General features: G+C 36.5%; 2 protein-coding genes across 5 annotated transcripts in view; one reads left to right on the top strand and one right to left on the bottom strand.

Moving 5' to 3' along the window:
* The window catches only part of LOC129732835 (carcinine transporter), a 21,750-nt gene extending 9,784 nt beyond the window's left edge, over positions 1-11,966 (top strand). The window contains exons 2-6 of the mRNA XM_055694127.1: positions 1,367-1,591; positions 2,245-2,418; positions 2,951-3,801; positions 3,858-4,077; positions 4,133-11,966. Of these exons, the coding sequence (XP_055550102.1) occupies positions 1,367-1,591; positions 2,245-2,418; positions 2,951-3,801; positions 3,858-4,077; positions 4,133-4,552 (1,890 nt within the window). The 3' untranslated portion in view covers positions 4,553-11,966. The remainder of the gene's footprint in view (positions 1-1,366; positions 1,592-2,244; positions 2,419-2,950; positions 3,802-3,857; positions 4,078-4,132) is intronic.
* Positions 11,777-22,477, bottom strand: part of LOC129732834 (probable nuclear hormone receptor HR38) — a 315,336-nt gene continuing 304,635 nt past the window's right edge. For all 4 annotated transcript variants that reach the window (XM_055694123.1, XM_055694124.1, XM_055694126.1 and 1 more), the window contains one exon: positions 11,777-22,477. In XM_055694123.1, coding sequence (XP_055550098.1) covers positions 22,221-22,477 — 257 coding nt within the window. In that variant the 3' untranslated portion in view covers positions 11,777-22,220.

The raw sequence follows: 22,477 nt of genomic DNA, 5'->3' as shown, positions 1-22,477 counted from the left end.
GGGCAAACGCCTCCTATAGACGAAATCGAATATACATTTCTTCGATAAAACTGTTATTATCATTTCGTAAATTATGACTGATGCTTTGACACAATGATATGAAACATCGAATTCAAGAAATAGGATAACGGGGGTATTTTGGCCAGCTTTGGGAAATGTTCGCACAGTTCATTAAAAACAAAGACAATTTTTCAACATAAATACTTGCTCTATTATACCATTGTTAAAAGCTAAGTGTCTATTTTAAAATACACCGTTCAACAATGCAATATATTGAAAAATATCCTAGAAATATCAAAATTTATACGAAGTACTAAAAACATATTTTGGTCCACCAAATTTTTACTTTGGCCCACCTTTATATCTACAGACGTGTATGGAAATAGTTCGGACTAATTATATTTAAAATCATCATCGGTATTTTCAGAGCAAAAATAGTGGGTTTGAGGAGAACATCCTTCTGCTGTGAATTTTTGTAATTTTTAGGCATCTAAAAATGAAATGATTTGGCTAATAGCGGTTTGACAGGCATTCTCATCTAATTTCATATTGTTAAATGTGGTAAATTAAGAAGTAATTACCTGTAAATTGTCACAAGCTGCTTCTTTGTTCACGTGCAACGGCCGAACGGTAATCAAAGAGATGTCAAAACTTGGCATGGCCAGAATATGTTTGCTTCAGAAAGAGGTAAACATATTTCGGCCATGCGTTTAACCACTTTTTCCTCTTTCTAACATGTTAGAGTATACAAACTGTTTCTATGACATTTTATTGATGTTACTACAACAACGAATTGTTTCATAAGCATACATATTTGTTACAATAGCTTCCGGACGTTGACTTGTATATTACCACTTCCTCTTGACGTTGGGTTGACTCAGCCATGACTTTGAATATCATGTATGAACTAATTCCAAAATAACACTACCTAGAGCCAGTTTTTCGCCGAAAATTATAGTGTAGTATGCTCTTAGGTGTGTTATTCAATGTTGCATGCATAGTTTTCTAATATTCATTGAATTTTTCAGATAAAATGCGTAAAATGTTACTGGGTGGGCCAAAATATGCATGGGGGCCAAAATACCCCCGTTACCCTACTTCATATAAAGAGCACTTTCAATTGGCGCCCTAGTGTTCAATTAAAAAACTTTATTGGTTTATATAATACCTACTTATGAAGCTGCTTCTTTGTAAGTTTAAGTTCAAAAAGTAGACTGCATCGTCATCTGACATCGTCCTGACTGGTTCACATTTTTCTGTATGGGCATATTTATCTATAAAGGTGCTATAACATCAACAATATCAATATCAATATAATAATATCTATGTATTAACAATTTATAACATCCTATCGCTTCGCCAACAGGAACCATTTGACCTAGATGAACTGCTACCGGCGATAGGAGAATTCGGAAGGTACCAAAAACTGCTACTATGGCTAATATGTCTTCCGGCCTGCATTCCTTGTGGGTTCTGTGCCTTCAATCAGCTGTTTATGACGGACGTTCCCGGCGACTATTGGTGCGTAATACCGGAGCTTCAAAATTTCAGCGTAGAGGAGAGAAGGCAGTACGGCATTCCAGTGGTTGAGGTAATTACTGGCACTCGAGTGTAAACAGCGGGTAACTGGTAACGATATAGTGGAAGCTATCAATTACAGATGAATCAGCGCGTTTACAGCTGCTTAGTGCGTGGTACAGAATTAGCTATGAATTAGTGCTAATTGTTTGCAAGTTTTTAAAGAACATTTATGAATGAACTGTTTGCAAGTTTTTAAAGAACATTTATGAATGAACTGTTCTAACGAACAGCTAGACTCTTACGCAGAAGAAATGTATTGTAGTGTAGTCTGGTGTAGTGGTTTTGAGTAAGTCGGCTGCGGTTATTTTTATAGTTCATTCATACTGTTCCACCCTTCGGAGTGACAGAATTTAGAATCAACGTTACGTAAGTTTTTGCGGTTGGTCACCTCCAGCGGTGTGTGAAATTCAAGTGCATAGCGGTATAGTGTCAGACAGTTGAGTACATACATAGCGTTTTCCTTTTGCACCACGTGACTAGAGAAATATAAACGTTCCATTTCCCTTTTCCTTCAGGCGCACATAATCCGTCGTTTGTGTGATGTTTCGCTCCATTCCATGCCCGTTTTCAAACGGAGTATAATTTTCTCTTTCGAAAAAAATTTTCCTTTTCTTCTATAACGAAATAGACTTTTTAAAATTATGGAAGCTTTTTTGATTGCAGAGCGATGGAGTTGAAGAGTTCAGCAAGTGCACTCGGTACGCAGTGGATTGGAAAGATATTCTGTCTAACACCGATGCGGAGTCGGTTTTCCCCAACAGTTCGTGGCCAGTGGAACAGTGCCGTGATGGATGGGAATACAACACCACCGAGGTGAAATCATCGATTGTGATTGATGTGAGTATTTGCGCTTATTTTTTCCACGTGCTGATCGGTTTAACTGAATCCGAGAGTAATCCATTTACAATGATAAAGTCACTTTTACGAACCGGTGGCACTGGTTCAAGGTTGGCCACTTTATGTAAATCTAATGTAGTGAAAGGGGAAAGGTTATGTGGGATCAGTTTTATTGTAGAATTTGCCATTGAAATGGCTTTGAGTGTTTCAGGAGCTTCTGAAATTTAGCTGCTTTTATAACAGGTCATATGAGTTGAAGGTATACGCAGCAGACATCAGATACTAATAAAGAGCAAATAACGATGCAGACCCAACTGTATACTGCCGTAACACCGCAGATTGACGTGAGCGCTAAAACTGTCGATTGATAAGTCCCAATCGCGAACGCATACAAATCACCATTTGTGATTGGCCATACAAACTTATGGTACTAATAATTACATATTATAAAAATTCTTAAGCTACTAACAAACTGCGTAGTTAAATAAAATCTACAAATTGGATGTATTCTTTTTTGTTTGCAAACTTCCAGTTCGATTTGGTCTGCGAGTACGATATCTATCCTACGCTAGGGTTGGTGGCTCTGAACACGGGGGGCCCGGTCGGGGTGTACCTATTCGGTATGCTGAACGATCGCGCCGGTCGTAGAACGTCGTACTTTTCCTGCCTGGCAACACTGCTACTGGGTAGTTTCATCACGGCCGCCAGCTCCGATTTTCGCATGTGGGCCTTTAGTCGTGTCATCGTGGGACTGACGATTCCCGCCGTGTACCAAATTCCGTTCATCATAGCACTGGAACTGGTGGGACCCAATTATCGGTCGTTCGTTACTGTTATGACGTGCACGTTCTACACCTTCGGGTTGATGATGTTGGCCGGTGTGACTTATCTGGTCCGAGATTGGGTCGAACTGACGCTGTACACATCGGTACCATTTTTGCTGTATTTTCTCTATTTGATTATAATGCCCGAATCACCGCGGTGGCTGTTAATGAAGGGTAAACTGGAAGAGGCCTTGAAAATTCTCGAGCAGATGGCGAAAGTTAACGGTAAGAAGTTTCCCACTGCATTCAAAAACAAACTGCAGGAACGAGTTCTGGCGGAAAAAAGTCGTACAGTAAAGAAGGAGGAGGTATCAATCGGTGCGTTCGACCTCTGTCGGACACCCAATATGAGACTGAAAACTATTCTAATCACCCTGAACTGGTTCGTCAACGAAACCGTGTATCTTGGGTTGAGCTACTATGGCCCATCCTTGGGGGAAAATCAGTACCTTAGCTTTTTCCTCTCGTCACTGGTGGAAATTCCCAGCTACGTGATATGCTGGATTGCTATGGATCGCTGGGGCCGACGGTGGCCAATGTGTATGCTGATGATCTTGGGGTATGTGGAGTGTTAATGCATGCTTTATGAAATGATTTTGTGATTTTTTATTTCAGCGGGATTAGTTGCGTTGCAACCGTTGTCCTGCCCGAAGATGCGGTGACGGAAACGTTGATACTTTACCTGCTGTCGAAGGCAGCTCTGTCGGCTTCGTTTCTTATCATTTATCCCTTTGCCGGAGAGCTGTATCCCACACAGGTACGAGGAGTAGGCATCGGCACCTCCAGTTATATTGGAGGCCTAGGTCTGATAGTGATTCCGTTCATTACGTATTTGGTAAGTTTCATATTTCGTTTTGTAGAAATAGGTGTCTAATGAAAACTCTTTTCAGGGCAAAGAAAACCTGATTCTTCCACTAGTTATCATGGGTTGCATATCGGTGGCCGGTGGGTTCACAGGCCTTCGTCTGCCGGAGACCCTCCATCATCGTTTGCCCCAGACGCTGGAGGATGGCGAACAGTTTGGTAAAGATTGGACCTTTGACGATTGTTTTCGATGTGTTCCGGCCAGGAAATCCCCTGCCACCTCTTACGAAAGTCTGGCTCATCAGCCGCCTGATTCGGCGCTAGAGCTAAGCGCTGGAATACCCATCAATGTTAGTTTGCATGAGCCGGATGCATCCACCGAAAAAACTCCTCTGGAAGTGTCACGTATGCGCAGGCAAACCATGAAGAGGCTGGCACGTCAGGCTAGCACTATGGATACACAGAAAACTGCTGATGGTGCCATGCAATTGACTTACTGGTTCTAATTAAGTGCCACTAATCTTATCTACCAACCGAATGTAAACAAAATTGAGTATTTTCCGCGGGTGGAAAATTTTTGAGACTTGGCATATACTTTTCCAAACGCGTTGTAGCACGCAAACCTAGGATTATAGACAGACTGTCTGAGAAAGAGTTGTAGAAAGTTAGTAATGCTTTGTAAAAAAATATTCTAAACAATTGTTTTTCCGAAACAGTGTTTTTTCGGAAGATAAAAGTTTATAATGGATAAGGTTGGCGAAGAATCTAATGAAACTTGGTGGGTGTGTAGGCCTTACTGAACTTAGCAACTTTGTAAACTTCATTTTCCAAAAATTCATCTAAACTACCACTTGAAAAGGGCTAAAAATTATTTTAATGAATTATATACCTGATTAAAGACAGAAGAAAGAGAAAAATTGTCGAAGTTTAGAAAATCATAAAATTGTCTGAATCAAAAAATCAGATCCTACAATGAAGCAAATTGATTTTGAAAACAAAAAGTGATCAAAAAGCAATGAACGGGCGACTCAGAAATTTTTCGAATTGGGTTTTTTAGATAGACAATTTAATTGCGTGAAACTAATTCTGCATAAATCAGAATTGGCACCCTCAAGAAAAGAAAGTTTGTACAATACAAGAATTGCTCATGTACTGTATTTTTCACGTTTGCGCTACTTAACGTCCATGCGTCTCATCAACTAAGTTAGAGAAAAATTGTCAATGGATGACTTTTAGTAAATGGAACACCTGAAAAAATGTCCAATGGCAAGAGATGGCGCTTTTCCAGTGGTAGTAAATGAGCAATTGCACAAAAAAACGGGCAACCAATTAATCGACCATTTTTTGTTTGGCTGAAACTTTACATAGGCAAAAGATGCCATTTTGTGCTATTGGTTTAATGTTTTAGAACACGACTCATTTTTGAGAAGCTATTGAAAAATGCTGTTTTGGAAGGTATTGATGATTACAAATATTTTTAGGGCCAAAACGGTTTATTTGATCGGGGACGTCTTCGGCAAAGTTGTAAATAATAGTTTTGTCATTCCGAAAAAACATACACTCTAAAAAGCTCATTTTTTAAAAATCTAATGTTTTTTTTTAATAAAAACTACAACAGATTACCTAAACAATGCAATTTTTTTTTCGAGAGACATTATTTTTGGAAGGATAAAATTAATATGTATCTACAACTTTGCCGAAGACACTATGCCAATCATTCAAACCGTTTTGGCTGTAGAAATGTTTTTAATTTCCAATAAAGCACTCTATGAAAAAATTAAACTATTTTTACAGCCAAAACGGCTTGTTTGATTGGCATAGCATCAAAAATAATATCGTTTGCCTATAGAAACGTCTATGTAATGTTGCCAAATCAAAAATGACAATTTGAAAAAAAAAATTAAACTGGGACATATATTGTGCAACTGTTCAAATCGGAAATTCTCCGAGTGTTTTGCTCATTGACCAAGAATACAACTATCAAATACCTTCTATACATCTTATTCTAACTTTCTAGTATTTAGTTTCACTAAACGCAATCTATTTTTATAAAAAAAACATATTTTTTCTATATAACTCCATTGTCTTTCACTACCATTCGTCCATGAGCTCGTGATGTTGATTTTGACAACAGCTCAATATTAGGACGAGAGCCGTGCAGTTGGATTAGGGTGGATCAATGTTGCAAAAAGTAAGATTTCTCATACATATCTTCATAAATATTTGAAATGCAATGCGCCAAGTGGAGTCACCAGTAATCGACTTGATAAGTTTAGGATTTTTGAGGCCTCGAATGGAACCAATGAAATTTTGTTCTGGCTCTTTGCTATCAACTTTTAACATTGCTATGTGACGATGAACCACTTTATCACTCATAGCCAAGCAACGACATCTAGTGCAGATGTAAACATAAAAATCGATAGTCTCTACAATTCTTTAATGGATGGCAATACACAAACAGTTGCGCTCACTGGTGTGCTTAATTAGCAAAAATTAGCAGCGGGGTCCCATTGCCTGAAATTTTATTTAAAATAATAAAAAAAAAATTTGATTTTATTTAAAATAATAATAAAAAAAAATAATAAAAAAAAACTACGCTGAAAAATTGGTTTTAAAAACGAGAAAAGGCAGCGTACGCCTAAAAGTGGTTTCACGTACGTCGTTGTTTCTCCCAAGTAAAACAAGGTGTCTAGTATCAGCAGTTTATTCTGACGCAAGAATATCGAGAAAATATATCATTTTAGACAACGCAACTGACTGACTGCTTCGAATGTCTTTCTGTTTGTGCGAATGGAATTTTGTGACTATACCTGGTTCTGGAGAGGAAGTTTCAGCACGAATGAGCTGAAATTTTCATGGGGACTTTTTTCGAGAAGACAAAGCTTCTGATACCTATCGCTAAGCGTAATTCGAAAAGTCGAGTTCCATTGGCACCCTGTTGGTTGTTATATGATAAACAACATTTCGAACGTTATTCATTTACACAGCACGTGCGTTGCACGGTAAGCGGTATCACTAAAGATAGCAACACAAAAACACTTCATCAACGCAACTCGTATTAAGAGTAAGTGGTGTGAGCGCGCGAAACCACTTTTCTTCTAATCCCGTTTTGTTTCATGATAGTCATTGATTTAGGGCACTCTCTCTTCAATATTCTCAAAATTCACCCCTCCCCCACAAGACAGAAATTCTGGCTACGCCACTGGATAAACAATTTTGTTGCCTGAAACTCTTCAGAACATTTTAACCTATTTCCCGTGGGTATGTCATATGGCATCACCTGACATTTAAACTTTGATTAAAGTTTAACAATTATACTTGAGATGTTGAACGATGAAACTGTTTAACACGGTTCGAAAATAGAGGGATCTTTTATGTCATGTTTTATGTCACGTTGAAAATGTTTTAAAAGTTTTTGATGAAAACTCAGGCCGTGTCCAGTTTCCAGGCAGTCATACCTTGACAACTTTTCTCTGTATGTATGGGTCATTCCATCTCATGTGCGCAAAAAAAAAATACAACCGTGTCAATGACCTTTTCACATTTGGCTTAAAGTTTGAGGAATTGTTCATATAAGGCATTATGCAAAAATCCCAATTTTAGTGCCGATCGGTCCACTTCCTATTCCCGTGCGACCATTCCATTTTTGGACAAAACCTTGTTTTTCTCAATTATGGCTACAAAAGCATGCCGTTTAGAAATACTTAGTTTATTTCCATGGTTTTTGAAGAAAATTAGATAAGGGTTCCAAAAAATTATCAAGTCTAAATGGCAGTGTTGCCAGATAGGTTGTTGCTTGCATTTGAAAAAAGGAATTGCATTTTTCGGCAGATGAATGTGCTTTAATTTCAAATTAAATATTTTCATCGTGTTCCTGAGAAAATTTAACATGAAAAACACTGCTATCGTCCCGAGGTATTATGAGCGAAACTCGAGTTACAGCATTTTCAACAATTGAATTCAAATTTTCTCTGATTTGCTTTCATATTTTGCTAATATTTTTGGAACGTTTTTGATTATTGCCATTCTAAATGACGCAACTTAACTGGCAGTGTTGCCAGATGTTATTTTTACAGTTGAAAGATCATATTGCATTTTTTGGCAAATGAGTATCGTTTGATTTTAGACTTGAAAATTGCATCGTATTTCTAAGAACATTTTACACATAAAATACTTGTCACACAGAGGTACAGCATTCTTAACCCTCTAGTGTCAAATTACTTTTCAGACAAACTTCGAAAAAAACACTATGAAGCTTTATAAAAAATTTTTAAGTTCTTATTGAAGCTTTTTAGAGGTTCAACTGAGGACCGTCTAAAGGCGGCACTGGGCACTAGAGGGTTAAGAAAATTCAATTTTTTATTTTAATTCGAAATTTTTAATTTCACATAAAAACAAAAAAAAGTACATTTGTTTGTTGGCGCTACGAGACTTCGGTGATGGTTTCTCAGTTTTTTTTCTTTTGTGTGTGCTGCTTCGATAGCACTTTGTGGATGGACTTCGCTGTTGAACTGAAACCCGTTTTCATAGATATAGAGCCTAAATCAGAAGTATTTACAGCATGCTTAGATCGGATACCTGGGATTGATGCCGAGAAATGAAATTTAATGTTCCAACTGTAAAAATAACATATCTGGTAACGCTGCCGGCCAAAATTTTTTAGTTTCTTGACTAATTTCATTCAAATTGTGTCAGTCAGAATGTCCATAATCAAAACAGCTCCATTTTTATTATTAGCAAAATAATAATAGAAATTATAAGCGAATCAGAGAGAATTTTAAGTTGATTCTTAAAAATGCTGTTACTTGAGTTTTGCTCATAATACATCGGGGCGATAAGTGTATAGACGCTGCATTGGAATCTACAAATTTGTTATTTTTTTATGAACCGTCGCAATCTGCGTTAGCCATGTGCTATTGTAATGCCTGCACTGTAATTTGTAATATTTTGTCTCAAAATATGTCAAACAGAATGTTGAAAAACTTCTCCGAAGAAGATTTTTGCCGTTTTTTTCATATTGGTCCAACTGTGCGGCTTCAACATCAAACATCAAATAAGCGGTCCGATCAGTCCTAGAACGAATCCTCAAACTGCGGATTAAAGGCCGTTCCTTCTGTAGAAACCTATATTGGCACGTAGGAGAATCGCCCAGAATTGCATTAAGGACTTACCTATGCGATCGATCACTGACGACTGACTGGAGTACGGCGATACGAACCTGGTGAATCTAGACGACGCTGACGAAGCCAACACGATCACTAATGGCTCGTGTGGATTCGTTATCCATCCGTAGCACCGTGGAAGAGTGTGTTGCGACTTACGAGATGCATGACTCAGGGCTGGAAATAGAGCAATACGGTATATTGTCCCAGGGGTGTACTCAACCCCCACACCTTCAACATTAGTATTGATAACGTGCATAGCCCACACCTCGGAAGTACCGATTATGACAAATACGATTTTTTTTTTTTTGAGAGTGAGTACGATCGCTGCCTGAACTATGATCGGGGAGGAGTATAGACCGGGGATTGGACGGTTCAGTCTCACCAACTGATGAATGAAAATGGGCTCAAACTAATCGACTTTGCCACCTCCAAAAATATGGCCAAACGTAGCTCCTTCTTCCAACATAGCCTCCACCATAGATTCACCTGAAGATCACCAAACGGAACAAAAACACAAATCGACCGCGTTTTAATAGATGGTTGGCACTTCTTGGACATAATCGATGTCAGAGCACATTGAGACCATCGATTCGGACCACTACCTAGTGATGGTTAAGAAACTATCCGTTTTAAATAAGATACGGCACCGTCGCCCGCCACGGTAAATTCTCTCACGACTGAAGCAACACGTCGACCGAAGAGGGTGAGCCTGAAGTAGCTTCTCTAGAGCTACCAGCAGTGCTGCGGAAGAAGTCCTGGAACCCTTGCAACCGCATCTACGTAACAATTGGTTTGATGAAGAATGCCGGCAGATATTGCAGATACCCGCAGAGACTTTGTCTCACGACCCGAATTGTGCAGGGATGAGGAGGGAGGCATTCTGACGGTTGATCGTGAGGTGATCGAAAGATGGAAGTAGCACTACGATGGACACCTGAATGGCGTTTCATGGAAGGTTTCATGGAAACTGACATGACTGATTAAGGCTACAATGGAGGATGTGGTGGATTTCGGGTGGAACGTTTGACTCCCTAGAGTCCCACAGGGAGTTTCCACAAGGGAAAAACTCCTGCCTAATGTGGACAATGTTCGAGGAGGACCTGCGAGTGTTCGGAGTTTTAGGACGTCGGGTGCTAAGAACCATCTTTGGCGGTGTGCAGGAGTTTGGAGTTATGGGATGAACCACGAATTGCGCGCCTCTTCGGCGATCCCAGTATTCAGAAAGTGGCTAAAGCTGGAAGGGTACGCAGGCTAGGGCATGCAGCAAGAATACCAAATAACTACCTTGAAAAATTGGTGGTCGTTTCAAATCCTGTAGGAATAAGAAGCAAAAAGCGAGATGGGTGGATCAGAGCACCGAGTGCCCGCGGAATTGGTGGAGGCAGGCAGTCATGGACCGAGTAAATTGACGAAACTACGTTATGCTAAGGCGTACGTAAGTAAGCCATTGACCCCAATCGACGATAAGCGGTTTAGTAAAATGGTACCCAACACTGTTTGAAAGAAAGGTGATACGGAAGTACGGATCCTGGAGCGATTCAATAAAAAACACACAATTTAACAGTAAAGAAATACGTATATGTATATTTCGGTTTCTCTGATTTCCATATGCTCATAATGTGCTTTGACAACATTTATGTTTTTTAAAATTCAAGGTTGTTCATGTACTTTAATATATCTTATTTGAGAATTTTCACGATTGTAGTTTGTCATGTTTCTTAGATTCACGCTTGGGATGTTTAAGGTACTAACGAGTTGTAACGTATTCTAACTTGTCTAGAGCTCTTGGGGGGGTAGGGAGGAGGAGATTCTCTAGCGTGTATGCGCATTCAATGTTTTTTACCTATCTATCGAACACGGATTTTTTGGATGATAAACTATACACAAAAATAAAACTTATCAATTACATCATGTAACATAGTTTGTTCGTATCCATCCGAGCGGGACCCGTTCGGAATCTAGCCGCCGCAAACGTGACGCGACTAACATTTGTTGTCTAGGCAATTTTAGGATATGTTTGTCAGATAGTTTAAGTACTCATGCATTGATCACTAAGTAGGATAAGTTCGCTTCAGCGAATCGGGGTGGCAGGAAGATTCAACAGAAAATCAGCGGCATTTAACATAGACTCTCGCTTTTCGTCTGCTTTTGTACTGATATTACACGAAAAAGTGATCATTTTCGTCAACTTAGTGCTAGCATACAAATTAAGAAACGAAACAAAACGCAGTCATGTTTAAGATGTTCGACAACAAGAAGCAAAAGTGAACTATATATTTCACAACATGCAACTAGTTTTCCTTAGTAAATTGTTACGAAAATGCACCGAATGGTTTCGCGGTTTATCAATCATAAAAAATAGAGTTAGTCTTTTTCGAAAGATGGGACGGAGATCGATTGGTTTTTTGGTTAAACATTTCTATTTTTTTTTTTATTTAACATCGAAATATTCATTGTGTAGTTTAATTAGAAGTACTAGGAAATTTTCCTACTCAAAAGTTGTCTTTTTCAAGCGCTGGTTTCTCAATCTGCTTGCGTTTTAGTATAGGTATATATGTTTGTTGTTGTTATCATAAATTCGATTGGCAATTCTGTGATAGATAAACATGTATTTTCGTTAGAAATATCGTAAGTAGGAAACTGGAGTTGTTATCAATTTAGCATAGAAATGTTATCACAAATTTACATACGAACAAATTTGGATGTAAAATAGCATACGATTGTTTTTAGAAATAAACATGTCAATATGTTGAAACGGATCCGTTTTGTTGTTAGACTACATCACAAACTAATGCACAGAATAACTTCGTTAAGGAGAACTCGAAGCTCTAATTATACATCACAAATTTTACCTACATCGAAAAGGAAACTCTTTATCACTCTGTACCGTACCGTGTGACATGTAATACACAAAAACCACTGTTTGTACGCTTTTTTTATAATAGAAAAAGTTGATCCAAAAATGTTTTCCGGAAAATTTGTTTTGGTTCAATATGAATTTTATTCGTTTTAAACGTCCGATTAAACTTTATTCTCGGTCTAAGCTACTAAAAGGCATTCGGTTCGTACTGTCTCGTTCCTACCTTCCTTCGTCTTTGACGGTTATCTATCAGTCGAATCAGGGTACATTTATTTTCGGGGCATTAGCATGGCACTTTCAGGTATCTGCTAGTCATGTGAATGTGGACGAAGGATATTTTCTATAATGGTTTGAAATAAAAATGGCGATTCTTTTACTAAGAGCTGAGAAGTGACGTTCTCGTAGTAGGCGGTTTTATTTCGCTACTTTGTTTTTTTTTTAAGAGGCACAAGTGTCGTGTGTGTTGTTGTGGGATATAAACCTATGTGCATTGATCAAATTGGGCATTTGTTGTAACAGAACAACTACGGTGACCCAAGCAAAGTTTAAAAGCAAAATGATATGGCGCATTCTGGATTCAAAGCCTGGTCGGACCAAATCAAAGCACGACAGGAAAAAATCAGGTAAGTGTTGCAAAAGAGGGTGTCACTTTGTCGCATTCTGACCTTAGTTCCGTAAATACAGGAAAGAGTTACTTGATTTAACGTCTGATGCTGTCGTGATTGATCAAAGGATTGTTTGTTTTGAAATGGCAGTTTGGTTACCTTAATGTAACTGCTTCGAACATCGTTAGTTTTGGTTTTAATTTGCTGTTCTTCTAAGTTGGTTTATGCTTCCCTACGCGATTGTGTACATTTAGTCTAAACTATGCGATTACTGTTCAAAATCAAACACAACAAAAACATAATAGCGTTGTTCAACAAAATAAGATCAATGGTAAGTTCTGGTAACGAAAATTTGTTATGTCAAGTGATGCTCGTAAACTAAGCTAAGTATATACTTAATGAATAACTGGCAAATCGAAAATTTGTGCTCACTTGTATGAGTATTGTTCTTAATCGCTGTACTGGGATATAAAACGAAAGCTTATCGGACTACTTAGAAAGTAAAATTATTACAAAAAAAATATTAACTGCAGAAGAATTTCCGATTGTAGGTTATAACATAATCGACTAGCATAAAAATATCGCATTGTTTTCTTCTCATATACTTTTCTAAAACTCAACACTCATAATCGACGGGCAGGATGCAAGGTTTGGGCAGTTGGATTGTGTAGCTGGAAACGTTGTTGTTTCCCGTGTGTAAAACTTAAAACTTAAACTAGGGGGAGAAGAAGTGCCTTAAACGTTTTGTTTCGGTTTAAGTTTGCATGACCTTCTTGTAGATTCTTTCTTACAGAGTGTTTTTATCATATATTTTAGGTAAAATTTGTACTACCACTTCATAATTCCTTCGTTCGTTGCCTCAGTTTATTTTTCTTTTCTTCATAACACATTGCATCTGTAGTTGTTGTTGATGTTTTTTTTTTGTATTCGTAAATTTGTAGTATGATCAAATCAAAGTAATCAGTGATTTCATTCCGAGTCAATGGTAAAAAACCTTATGTAAAACCGCACATACTGTGTTCTTTGTTTCTTAATGTAAATATTTGCTTTGACCTTACTTCTATAGCTACTATATACAAAATGAAACATAATTATAATCGTATGCTTTCCAACTAACGAATCTGATCGTAGGAGATATTCATTTTTGTATGTATGTTAATGGAAATAAGAAAAAAAAAAGCTTGACATAATCTCTTCAACAGTACTGAACAGTATAGAACTTGATAGAATAGTGTTTTTTTAATTGCTCAGCAGTTACAACGGAATTAAAAAAACAACTGTAACCGTTATATTTAATATTATACTACAACATCTGTTAATATTAAATCCTGTTGTATGTTTCGTGAAATTCTTTTACTGTACCGAACTTACGCACGCAATATTTGTAGGTTGGTTAGTTCAGGGCACTGATTGCAGCTCAGTTTGTGCGAAATTGAGAATATTTTTTTTTATCTTTTTAGTAACGATTTTTATACGTGTTTTTCTGGGCATTCAGTTTCATACATTTTAAATGCTTCAAGACGATACCGTATATTAAAAATAGAAAACACTCTCCAAAAATAATATTACAATTCACATCATTGTACTGCCGTGATATAACATTATGAAGTACATCCATTTGATCAGTTTTTCAATACGGTCCAAAAACGAACGGGTTACTTGTCACTTTTGTATTGTATATTTTGTATATTTGTATATTTTGTATAAATGGTGTATACCGTAAACGACATTGATCATTTTTTTCACTTTTTCGTGAGTATGTATATATTTTACAACTGAAATTACAGGTTTCATATTTTTAAAACCAGTACTGGCATCCTTAGAACTCGAGAAGTTAGTTTTCAAAGCCCTTCTAAAAACCCTGAACATTAAAAACATTTAGTTTTCGTCGTTGTTTCAATTTTCCTTATTTGGGGTAAATTTGATCAGTTTCAATTTTGAATAGTTTTGAAACCTTTTTGAACTAAAAATGTTAGATAATGCTTTGATAACATGTTTAGAGACGCTTCCCGTTCTCCTTGACTGCTTTTACTGCGGAGGAAAGTCCTGTCCTTGCATTTGGCCGCGGTATGTACTGCGAGGCATTTTTATGCCATATGTAATTTTACCTTTCGATGATGAAAAACGTAAACGTTGGTCGCGAAAGTTGCTAGAAGTATTTTGTCAGTCAACAATCGTTGTAAAATTTTTGTCTTCAGAAAACGTATTTTGATCTTATATGTAAGGCCTTTTCAACAACGGAAGTATCAATAGGCCAGCTCTAGCCTCTTACGTTCTATGCTCTAGCCAAGACAGCATCCTGGATGTTGTCTTGGCTAGAGCATAAAACTGGACTTTTTTACCAAATATAAACTAATTAACATTGAATATAATAAATTTGACTAAAATTTTTTCTGGTTGATTGAGAAAATTTAACGACGAATTCGGAAAATATGCCAATGAATACGAAATATTCAATATTCGACTAGTATAAAGTGCTTTTTCTGGCACTTACTGAGAGTAAGAAATATAACGATCGAATTATTTTAAAGTTTGGTCATCAAAACAATAATAAATTTCAACCAATACAATATTGTTCAGACCTCGAATGACACAAGACTAAGATGTTATACTCAATTTTAGCAAAAGTAATCACGGAGCAGTTTTATTTCAACTATTCATGAGAAGGGTAAAACTGAACAATGTTACCCCGCTGATCAATGATACCCCGTTTTACGGTACGTCATTTTGTTTTCTTGATTTTATGCAACGTACGAATAAGTTACAACTAAAAGAAAGATACCAAAAGATGGGTCTTCGAATAACGAACAAATTGGCATAAGAACCCCATATTCGAAAAAATGGCGCTTACGTCAGTCTGCGAGAGTACGGCAGCGTATAACTTTGAGAATATTGATTACAATTTATGAATTATAAATTAAAAAAAAAAAAAAAAACAAAATATATTTAGCACACAACGGCTTAACAAATGAATATGTATGATATATTTATAATTTTATGATGGTATTTTGATTATGACATTCTGACAAACAACCGACGTCTTTTTGAAGATTGTCTAATAATTTTTGAATTACAAACTGCCTAAAAATTTTTAATGATTTTACGTTATTTTTTGATGATTTTTGATTCATTAGTGATTCATTGTCATATCATTCCCAATTATATTGGTATGGCCTTTCGATTATTCTGCGATGATTGTTTCGTCAGTTTATTGGCTTACTGCTGATATGTTGATATATTTTTCGAGGATTTCTCTGATGTTTTAATGTTATGAGCAAAAAATCATATCTCAATCTAAATTTTACGCGAAATTGTTTCTCATCACGTAGGTAAGTTTGAAACAACAGTATGCTGCAGTAGTGTTACTAGAAAATCAATGTTGAGCTGTTTGTCAAATATTTCATCAGTTTGAGGTCAATTACTGTTTCTACAAACATCGTTGCGCCCTATAGCCCACAGAAGAATTTTTCTCAGGAAAATTTCCTCAAATATGTATCGATATATTTTTAGGAGTCAACCAGACAACTCTGGGGAATAAGTTTAGGAAAAGTGGATTTTCCCATATAAAATCGTATGAAAACTTAAAAAATCAGGTGCAAAAATATAGTTCCACCAGTCAATCTGGAAAATTACACAATTGTTGAAGGACCCATGAGGAACAAGAAAGGTTCATTTGTGTCCCACCCAATAAACAACAGTGTTGTATTGCAAATCTGATCTGATGAAACTCTATCAGTAGGTATTTTTATTTGTTCTTCATTCTGAGGAGCAAAATTTTTGATATTTGTACCAACTTGTAAAAGATGGACTATAAGGAACACTATACTAAGTAAAAATCCTGTTAAGTAAACCAGATTAAGAATCGATTTTTAAATATTTATAATTGATTTTTAAATATTTAATAATTTCTAAACCAAGGAATCGGGCAAAAATGTAATTGTAATGTTGTCAGATACTTTTGTGTTTTAAAACTAAATTACATTTTTTCGGCAAATGCCTCTTTTAGTTTAAATTTGATAATTTCATCGTGTTACTTGGAAAATTCCACGTGAAAAACAACCATCACCTCGAAGTAATACGAGTCAATCTCGAGATATACCATTATTACCAAGCCAGTTTTGATTTTCTTCGTATCATATTTGGTAGGGTGGCAATGAAAATCTAATTTTCTAATTTTGCTTAGAAGTAGTGCTCAAAAGCTTCGTCTCCACGAAAAAACCCTCTATACAAAATTTCAGCTCAATCAGACTTTGAGAACAAGTGCCTCAAAGCGGTCAAAGTTTTTTGAAAAACATCGATAAAAAAGCACAGATAGTAAGTTTATGAAGTTGTCAATAACGAAAAAAAGTTCGAAGCCAAATATCTTAGAAAGGTATGAAACATCGAGAAAAAAAAAAAATGTTCGAGATAAGGAAGATTCCCAGACCAAAAATTTCTAAGTTCCAATAAGTTCCAAAAAGACGATTTTTTTTGAAAATTTTTTTTTTCGAGATAACAGCAGATCTCGACGTTCTATTTCTGAGTCATTTGGCATAAAAAAATCGATATCGATGTTTCCACGTTCTACTACCTGTGCTTTTTTTCATTAGTCGAAAAAGTGAAACTTTGACCGCTTTGGAGCACGTGTTCCCGACGTCCGACTGAGCTGAAATTTTGAATGGGTAGTTACTCTTTTCGAGAAAACGAGAAATTTTCACATATTCCATTTTGAAGCCAATGGAAATTTTAGTCCCAGAAAGTCGACGCGAATTTTACAAGACTCAGAAAGTCAAATTTTTCGAAATTTTTTTTTCTAAGATAAAACCAGATCTCGGCGTTTTATGTAATTTTAAGTCATTCGGCTTCAAAAAATTCGATATTGACAGTTTCATGAACTTCTACCTGTGTTTTTTTTTTCATTATTATTTTAAGATTTCTATGGTTATGGAGGAAACTAACAATATCTTTCCTTTTTTGCAGCTGTGTTGCCAGACTTTCGCCCCGTTCAATTAATTCAATCAATGATTTTTAAGACTTGCGGAAATATTAAAAACTCGCAAAACTAAATGAATAAGCAATTTTTTTTTAATTTCTTGATTCCTTTTTATATTTGTTCATTCTGAAAAAAAGTATTTACCATTTGTTGTTACCGTACGATTAAACAATATGAAACGAAATAGCGAAGAAACTGCAACGAAAAGAGAAGATAAAAAGAAAAGAAAAAAAGAAAATGGCAACACTGTTACAAAAAAGGAAAAATATATTTAGATTCCTTGATAGGCAGATAGATTCGGTTGTTCTTTAGTTAGAAAGTTAACTGACATTTTCGAAAAAATAGGATTTTTTGCGAACTAAATTTCTATTTTTAACAACGGCTTTTCCCCGTCAACACGCAAGTTCATTAAGCAGACAGTATGTGAAGTAAGGAGCGCGAAAAATAAGCGAACTGGAAATATGATACAGATGTGGAAAAATATACCGCATCCCGACGGGACTTGAACCCGCAATCTCCCTGTCTCCGGCATTGTGTTTTGACCAAGTCCCGTCGGGATGCGGTATATTTTTCCAAATCTGTATCATATTTCCAGTTCGCTTATTTTTCGCTCTCTTTACTTCACATACTGTCTGCCTAATGAACTAAGATTTTTTGATATAAAATGGAGACATTCAAAACTTCGTATAAATGGCATATCTCGAGATTGACTTTCATCACCTCTAAGTGATATTTGTCTCTTTCGTGAAATTTTCCAATGGACACGATTCCACAAATACAATTATAATATAGTTGGCAACACTTATTTCTACGAACTGTAAGGAAATATATAAATTTCGAACATAAAGTGCTGTATTTTGCAACAAAGAGGGGGTCCCACAGCGCGAGGGGAATTCCAATCGACACCAAAATTAAAATTCTTTCAAAGTGAACCTGGATGAATGATTCACCCAAATTTTAGCCAAATTTGTGATGCTCGCTGCCAACTTTGTGTTTTTCGTGGTTATTTCGTATGAAATGACCCTTACGAATTTGGCAACAAAAACTTTTTTATAATTATCTTTAATTTTATGCAAAAACATCAAAAATCGATCAACTGGTTCAAAATTTTTGGAAATAAAATATTTTGAAAAAAAATTCTGGCAATCCTATTTTAGAACGGCTCATCCAAACTGCTTCACTTGTGATCAAAATTGCAAGAATGGATCCTTATCGAAAATTTTTGCGTTGTGTTTGGTCGTTAGGGTTGCCAACCCCGAAATTAGGTGGTCTGAAAAAACGGCTTTTTTTTAATATTTCCTTTCAAAAATTCATAATTTTGGAACCAGTTCAACAGTTTTCGATGATTTTGTATCAAAATGAGGGTAGTTATTTCTAGTTTAAAAAAAAAAATATCGAAAAATTATATATGTGTAATTTTGAAATTATTTTAATTATTATAATTTTTATCATTTTTTTCAAATTGAATTCATTAAAAAACAAAAATGAACATATTTTTTAAATTTTCTCCAGAGAGTAAAATGTGGTCTCCAGAATGAAGCTGAGCGATATTTTTTATGTCTGTCCCAGAAAGAAAATTATACCACCAAATGAAAAGTGCATATTTTTGTGATGAAAAACATCCATAACTTTGAACTGGATTGAGCTATTCACGATCTCAGCATTGCAAAAAGCTTGTCTCAAAAGTCGTCCGACGACAGTTTTGATGTGAAAACTGAAATAAAATCGATAGAGAAGGAAATGTGTTTTTTTTCAATATAAATTGGTTATTTTCAAAGATAGATTTTTTTTCTAAAAAGATGCTTAAATTTCATCGAAAATTTTGGTCACCCTAATTTATGCCACCATAATAAGCGCTTCATCATATGTCCCAACTTTGCCAAAGAAAGTTTTTTTTTCTTAAATATTACTCAGATTCAAATTACCGCCCACATTATGTGTTGGGCAGAACTTTTTTCAATAACAATACATTTTTTTCTATTAAAAGTTCGAAGAACGGGCAACAGTGTTATAATCAGGCTTGTTTTTTCTCCTCACAGAAACACTACCGTGTAGGAGATTATCTTTCACTGCAAAAACAACTGTTCTCACGCCGGTGGGCAAAGCGACGCACTTGCTTGAAGAGAGCAGCCAACCCTATGTATCTGAGGAGCATGCAAAAAGAAACACAGCGATGAAATCTGAAATATCTCTCCAGAAAGATGATAAACTGTTGTGAGCTTTAAGGACAATACGCTCAGTAAATATACAACATAGCTCACTGCAGTGCCTTTTTGTGTGTTTCTTAAGCATATATCAAATGAGAAGAGCATCCAGGAAGGAAAGCAAATTGCGTAGTTTGCTTAGCATCTCGAGACTGAAAAAATAAATCCAGCCGTTCGTCACGCATGTTGACTCTTTGAATGCTATCGAATTTATGTCATCAGTGCCCACCGCGGCGTACTTCTGTGCATTCACTAGAATGATTAACCCCTCTTGTTTTGCTCAGCTGAGGTGTAAGCGGCAAGTGTGTTAGTTTTTCTACGAGCAGCAGGAACACAGCACATAACAGAAAAAAGTGCAGTGTAAAAAAATGCTACCCGAAGCACTCATGATGGACAAGAAGTGATGGTTTATATTCACTCAGCTCTTCTCATATATTAAGGAGGATACCAAGCCTGGTTGTAATGATACAATTCTTTATGTGTATAATTTGATTTAATCTTCATTTTGAGGAGTAAAATAAGTTCAACTAAACAATCTACTTTCACTTCGTAGGATTTAATCAGACTCTTTGACGAAAAAAACCTCACTCGAAACTGTCTCGATCAAAACTACAAAACACTCTGAAAAGGAGGCATTTGATAAATGCAAATTTTCTTAAACAGAGACAGAGAGTTGCTTTCTTTAGATTCTTTCAGAGGCTGTAACTTGCTCAGTTGCAATGACAGCATTGAGTGGAAAATAGTCCTGATTTTAGGTGCTTCTGCAAGAGCGTGTACCTACCATGACAACTGCTCTGCAACTTTCGCATCATATCGTTCACTTAAATTTGTTTGATTTTCGTTCAAAATCTTTCTAGTCGCAGGAGAAAAGCCATTCTTAGGATTCTACCACTGTTGACAGCTAGAGGAACAGGAAAAAACGCGGATAAGTTTTGATTTGATTGTTTTGTTTTTGATGCTTCAGCAGAGAACCGAAAATCCAATAAAGGTACTTCGCCGCTTTTTAAAACAGGGTCTGCCGGCAAATAAAGCTACCCAAGGAGTAGCTAGCTGCGCCTTCTATAATTAGTAATATTAGTGTAGGGTAACCCCCACTTTAAGGGTTTGAAAGAAAATTCAGAGAAACCTTCCGAAGTGAACTGTTTTTTTAAATGAGGATTTTTTTATTTAGAAGTGATAGGTTTTTTTTTCGTTTGCATTTTGTTGTCCGGTGTTGTTTGAGGTTAGATTGCGTATGGATGAAGCATGAAGTTGGCTCAGTGGCACAAATATAGTTAATGTTTTGAGTACAGAACGAAAAACGTGTTTGCTGTAACAAGAAAAATAAGATTTTCATTTCCCCTTAGTCCTCGTTTGTCATTTGAGAACGGAACACAATTTTTTTAACAGCAGGTTTAGCAATCCTATATAAAAATATAACTTCTCTTAGGTAATAAGTATATAGGTAGGTACATCATAGAAAAATAGTGCCTCTGACTGTCGTTGGTGAAATAACAAAGACGAACTGCGGTAGATCAGAGTTCTGGTCGCAATGATGGACCCAATTAATAAGAGAATTTGCATTATACAAAATTAGAATTGGCTGTAATCATTTGACCTGAAGTTATAGCCAGTAAACTGTATGTTTTTTTTAATGCAACATTTTGTCTAATGCAAATCTCAGACACAATTATTTAAAGAATTTTATGCTACAACTTGCGAACAAGTGATTCGATGATCTTATTCTGAAAAACATCTGTGATTGTCAAGTTTTCAAAAAAAAAAAACCTGAACCAAAGTTTTGAAACAGAACAAAATATGATTTTCAAACTAGTATTCGAAAAACTTCCCAATATACGGTAAAGTCACACATTTAAAGTCGTATGAAGCTGTAGTGCTAAATTGTAACTTGTTCACGAACACGTATAAAAATTAATCATTCATTTTTTTGTTTTCACCCTTGTAATTATCACGTGCGAACGGTTCGGGGCCAGCGTGTGACCCAAATCCTAGTAATAGTCATCAAACCGGGAGAAGTACACATGAAGGGAAAATACATCTCAACACCTAACCTCACCGGTAGCCGATTCAGATTTGCACACACATTTATTGTTGAAAGATAATACCTTATCTTGTTCGGATGCTCGCCGGAAACAACTACACACCTCACACTCGCACGCGCTCATCCGTGATATGCAAATGTAGACTGATTCTTTTTTTGCTGAACAAAAACCGCGTTACACCTCTCTCCTCGATAGAATCGTGTGAAGTTTAAAATTTGCAAGTCTTCTCTCTTCAGATTCGGGCCAACTTCTGTGGCTCTATCGGTGTCTTTTTTCTTCTTCTCCCAACTGCTTGTCATTGATTGTTTGTTATTTACCGATTGTTTTCAAAATGGTAAACTAGCGAGAAACATGTTCTCGATCAGGGGTGGTGCCGGAACGAGATCCTCTAGCTTCAAGTAGAATATTCGCTGCAATCCTTGGACACTCAGCGACCGCAGTTCGGGGAGTTTTCCGAGCAGCCGGTTGAAGTAATGAGGCTTCCGCTGAGCTTCCGAGTTGTACGTGACATGGTCGCGCAAGCTGCTGATGATCTTCATCTGCAGCAGTTCGACTTTCTTCGGTTCTCGTAAGCCGTAGCGTT

Source organism: Wyeomyia smithii, chromosome 3, assembly GCF_029784165.1.
Source record: "Wyeomyia smithii strain HCP4-BCI-WySm-NY-G18 chromosome 3, ASM2978416v1, whole genome shotgun sequence".
Taxonomy (NCBI): Eukaryota; Metazoa; Arthropoda; class Insecta; order Diptera; family Culicidae; genus Wyeomyia; species Wyeomyia smithii.
Note: the sequence above shows the minus strand (reverse complement) of the source record. Positions and strands in the feature narration are given on the sequence as shown.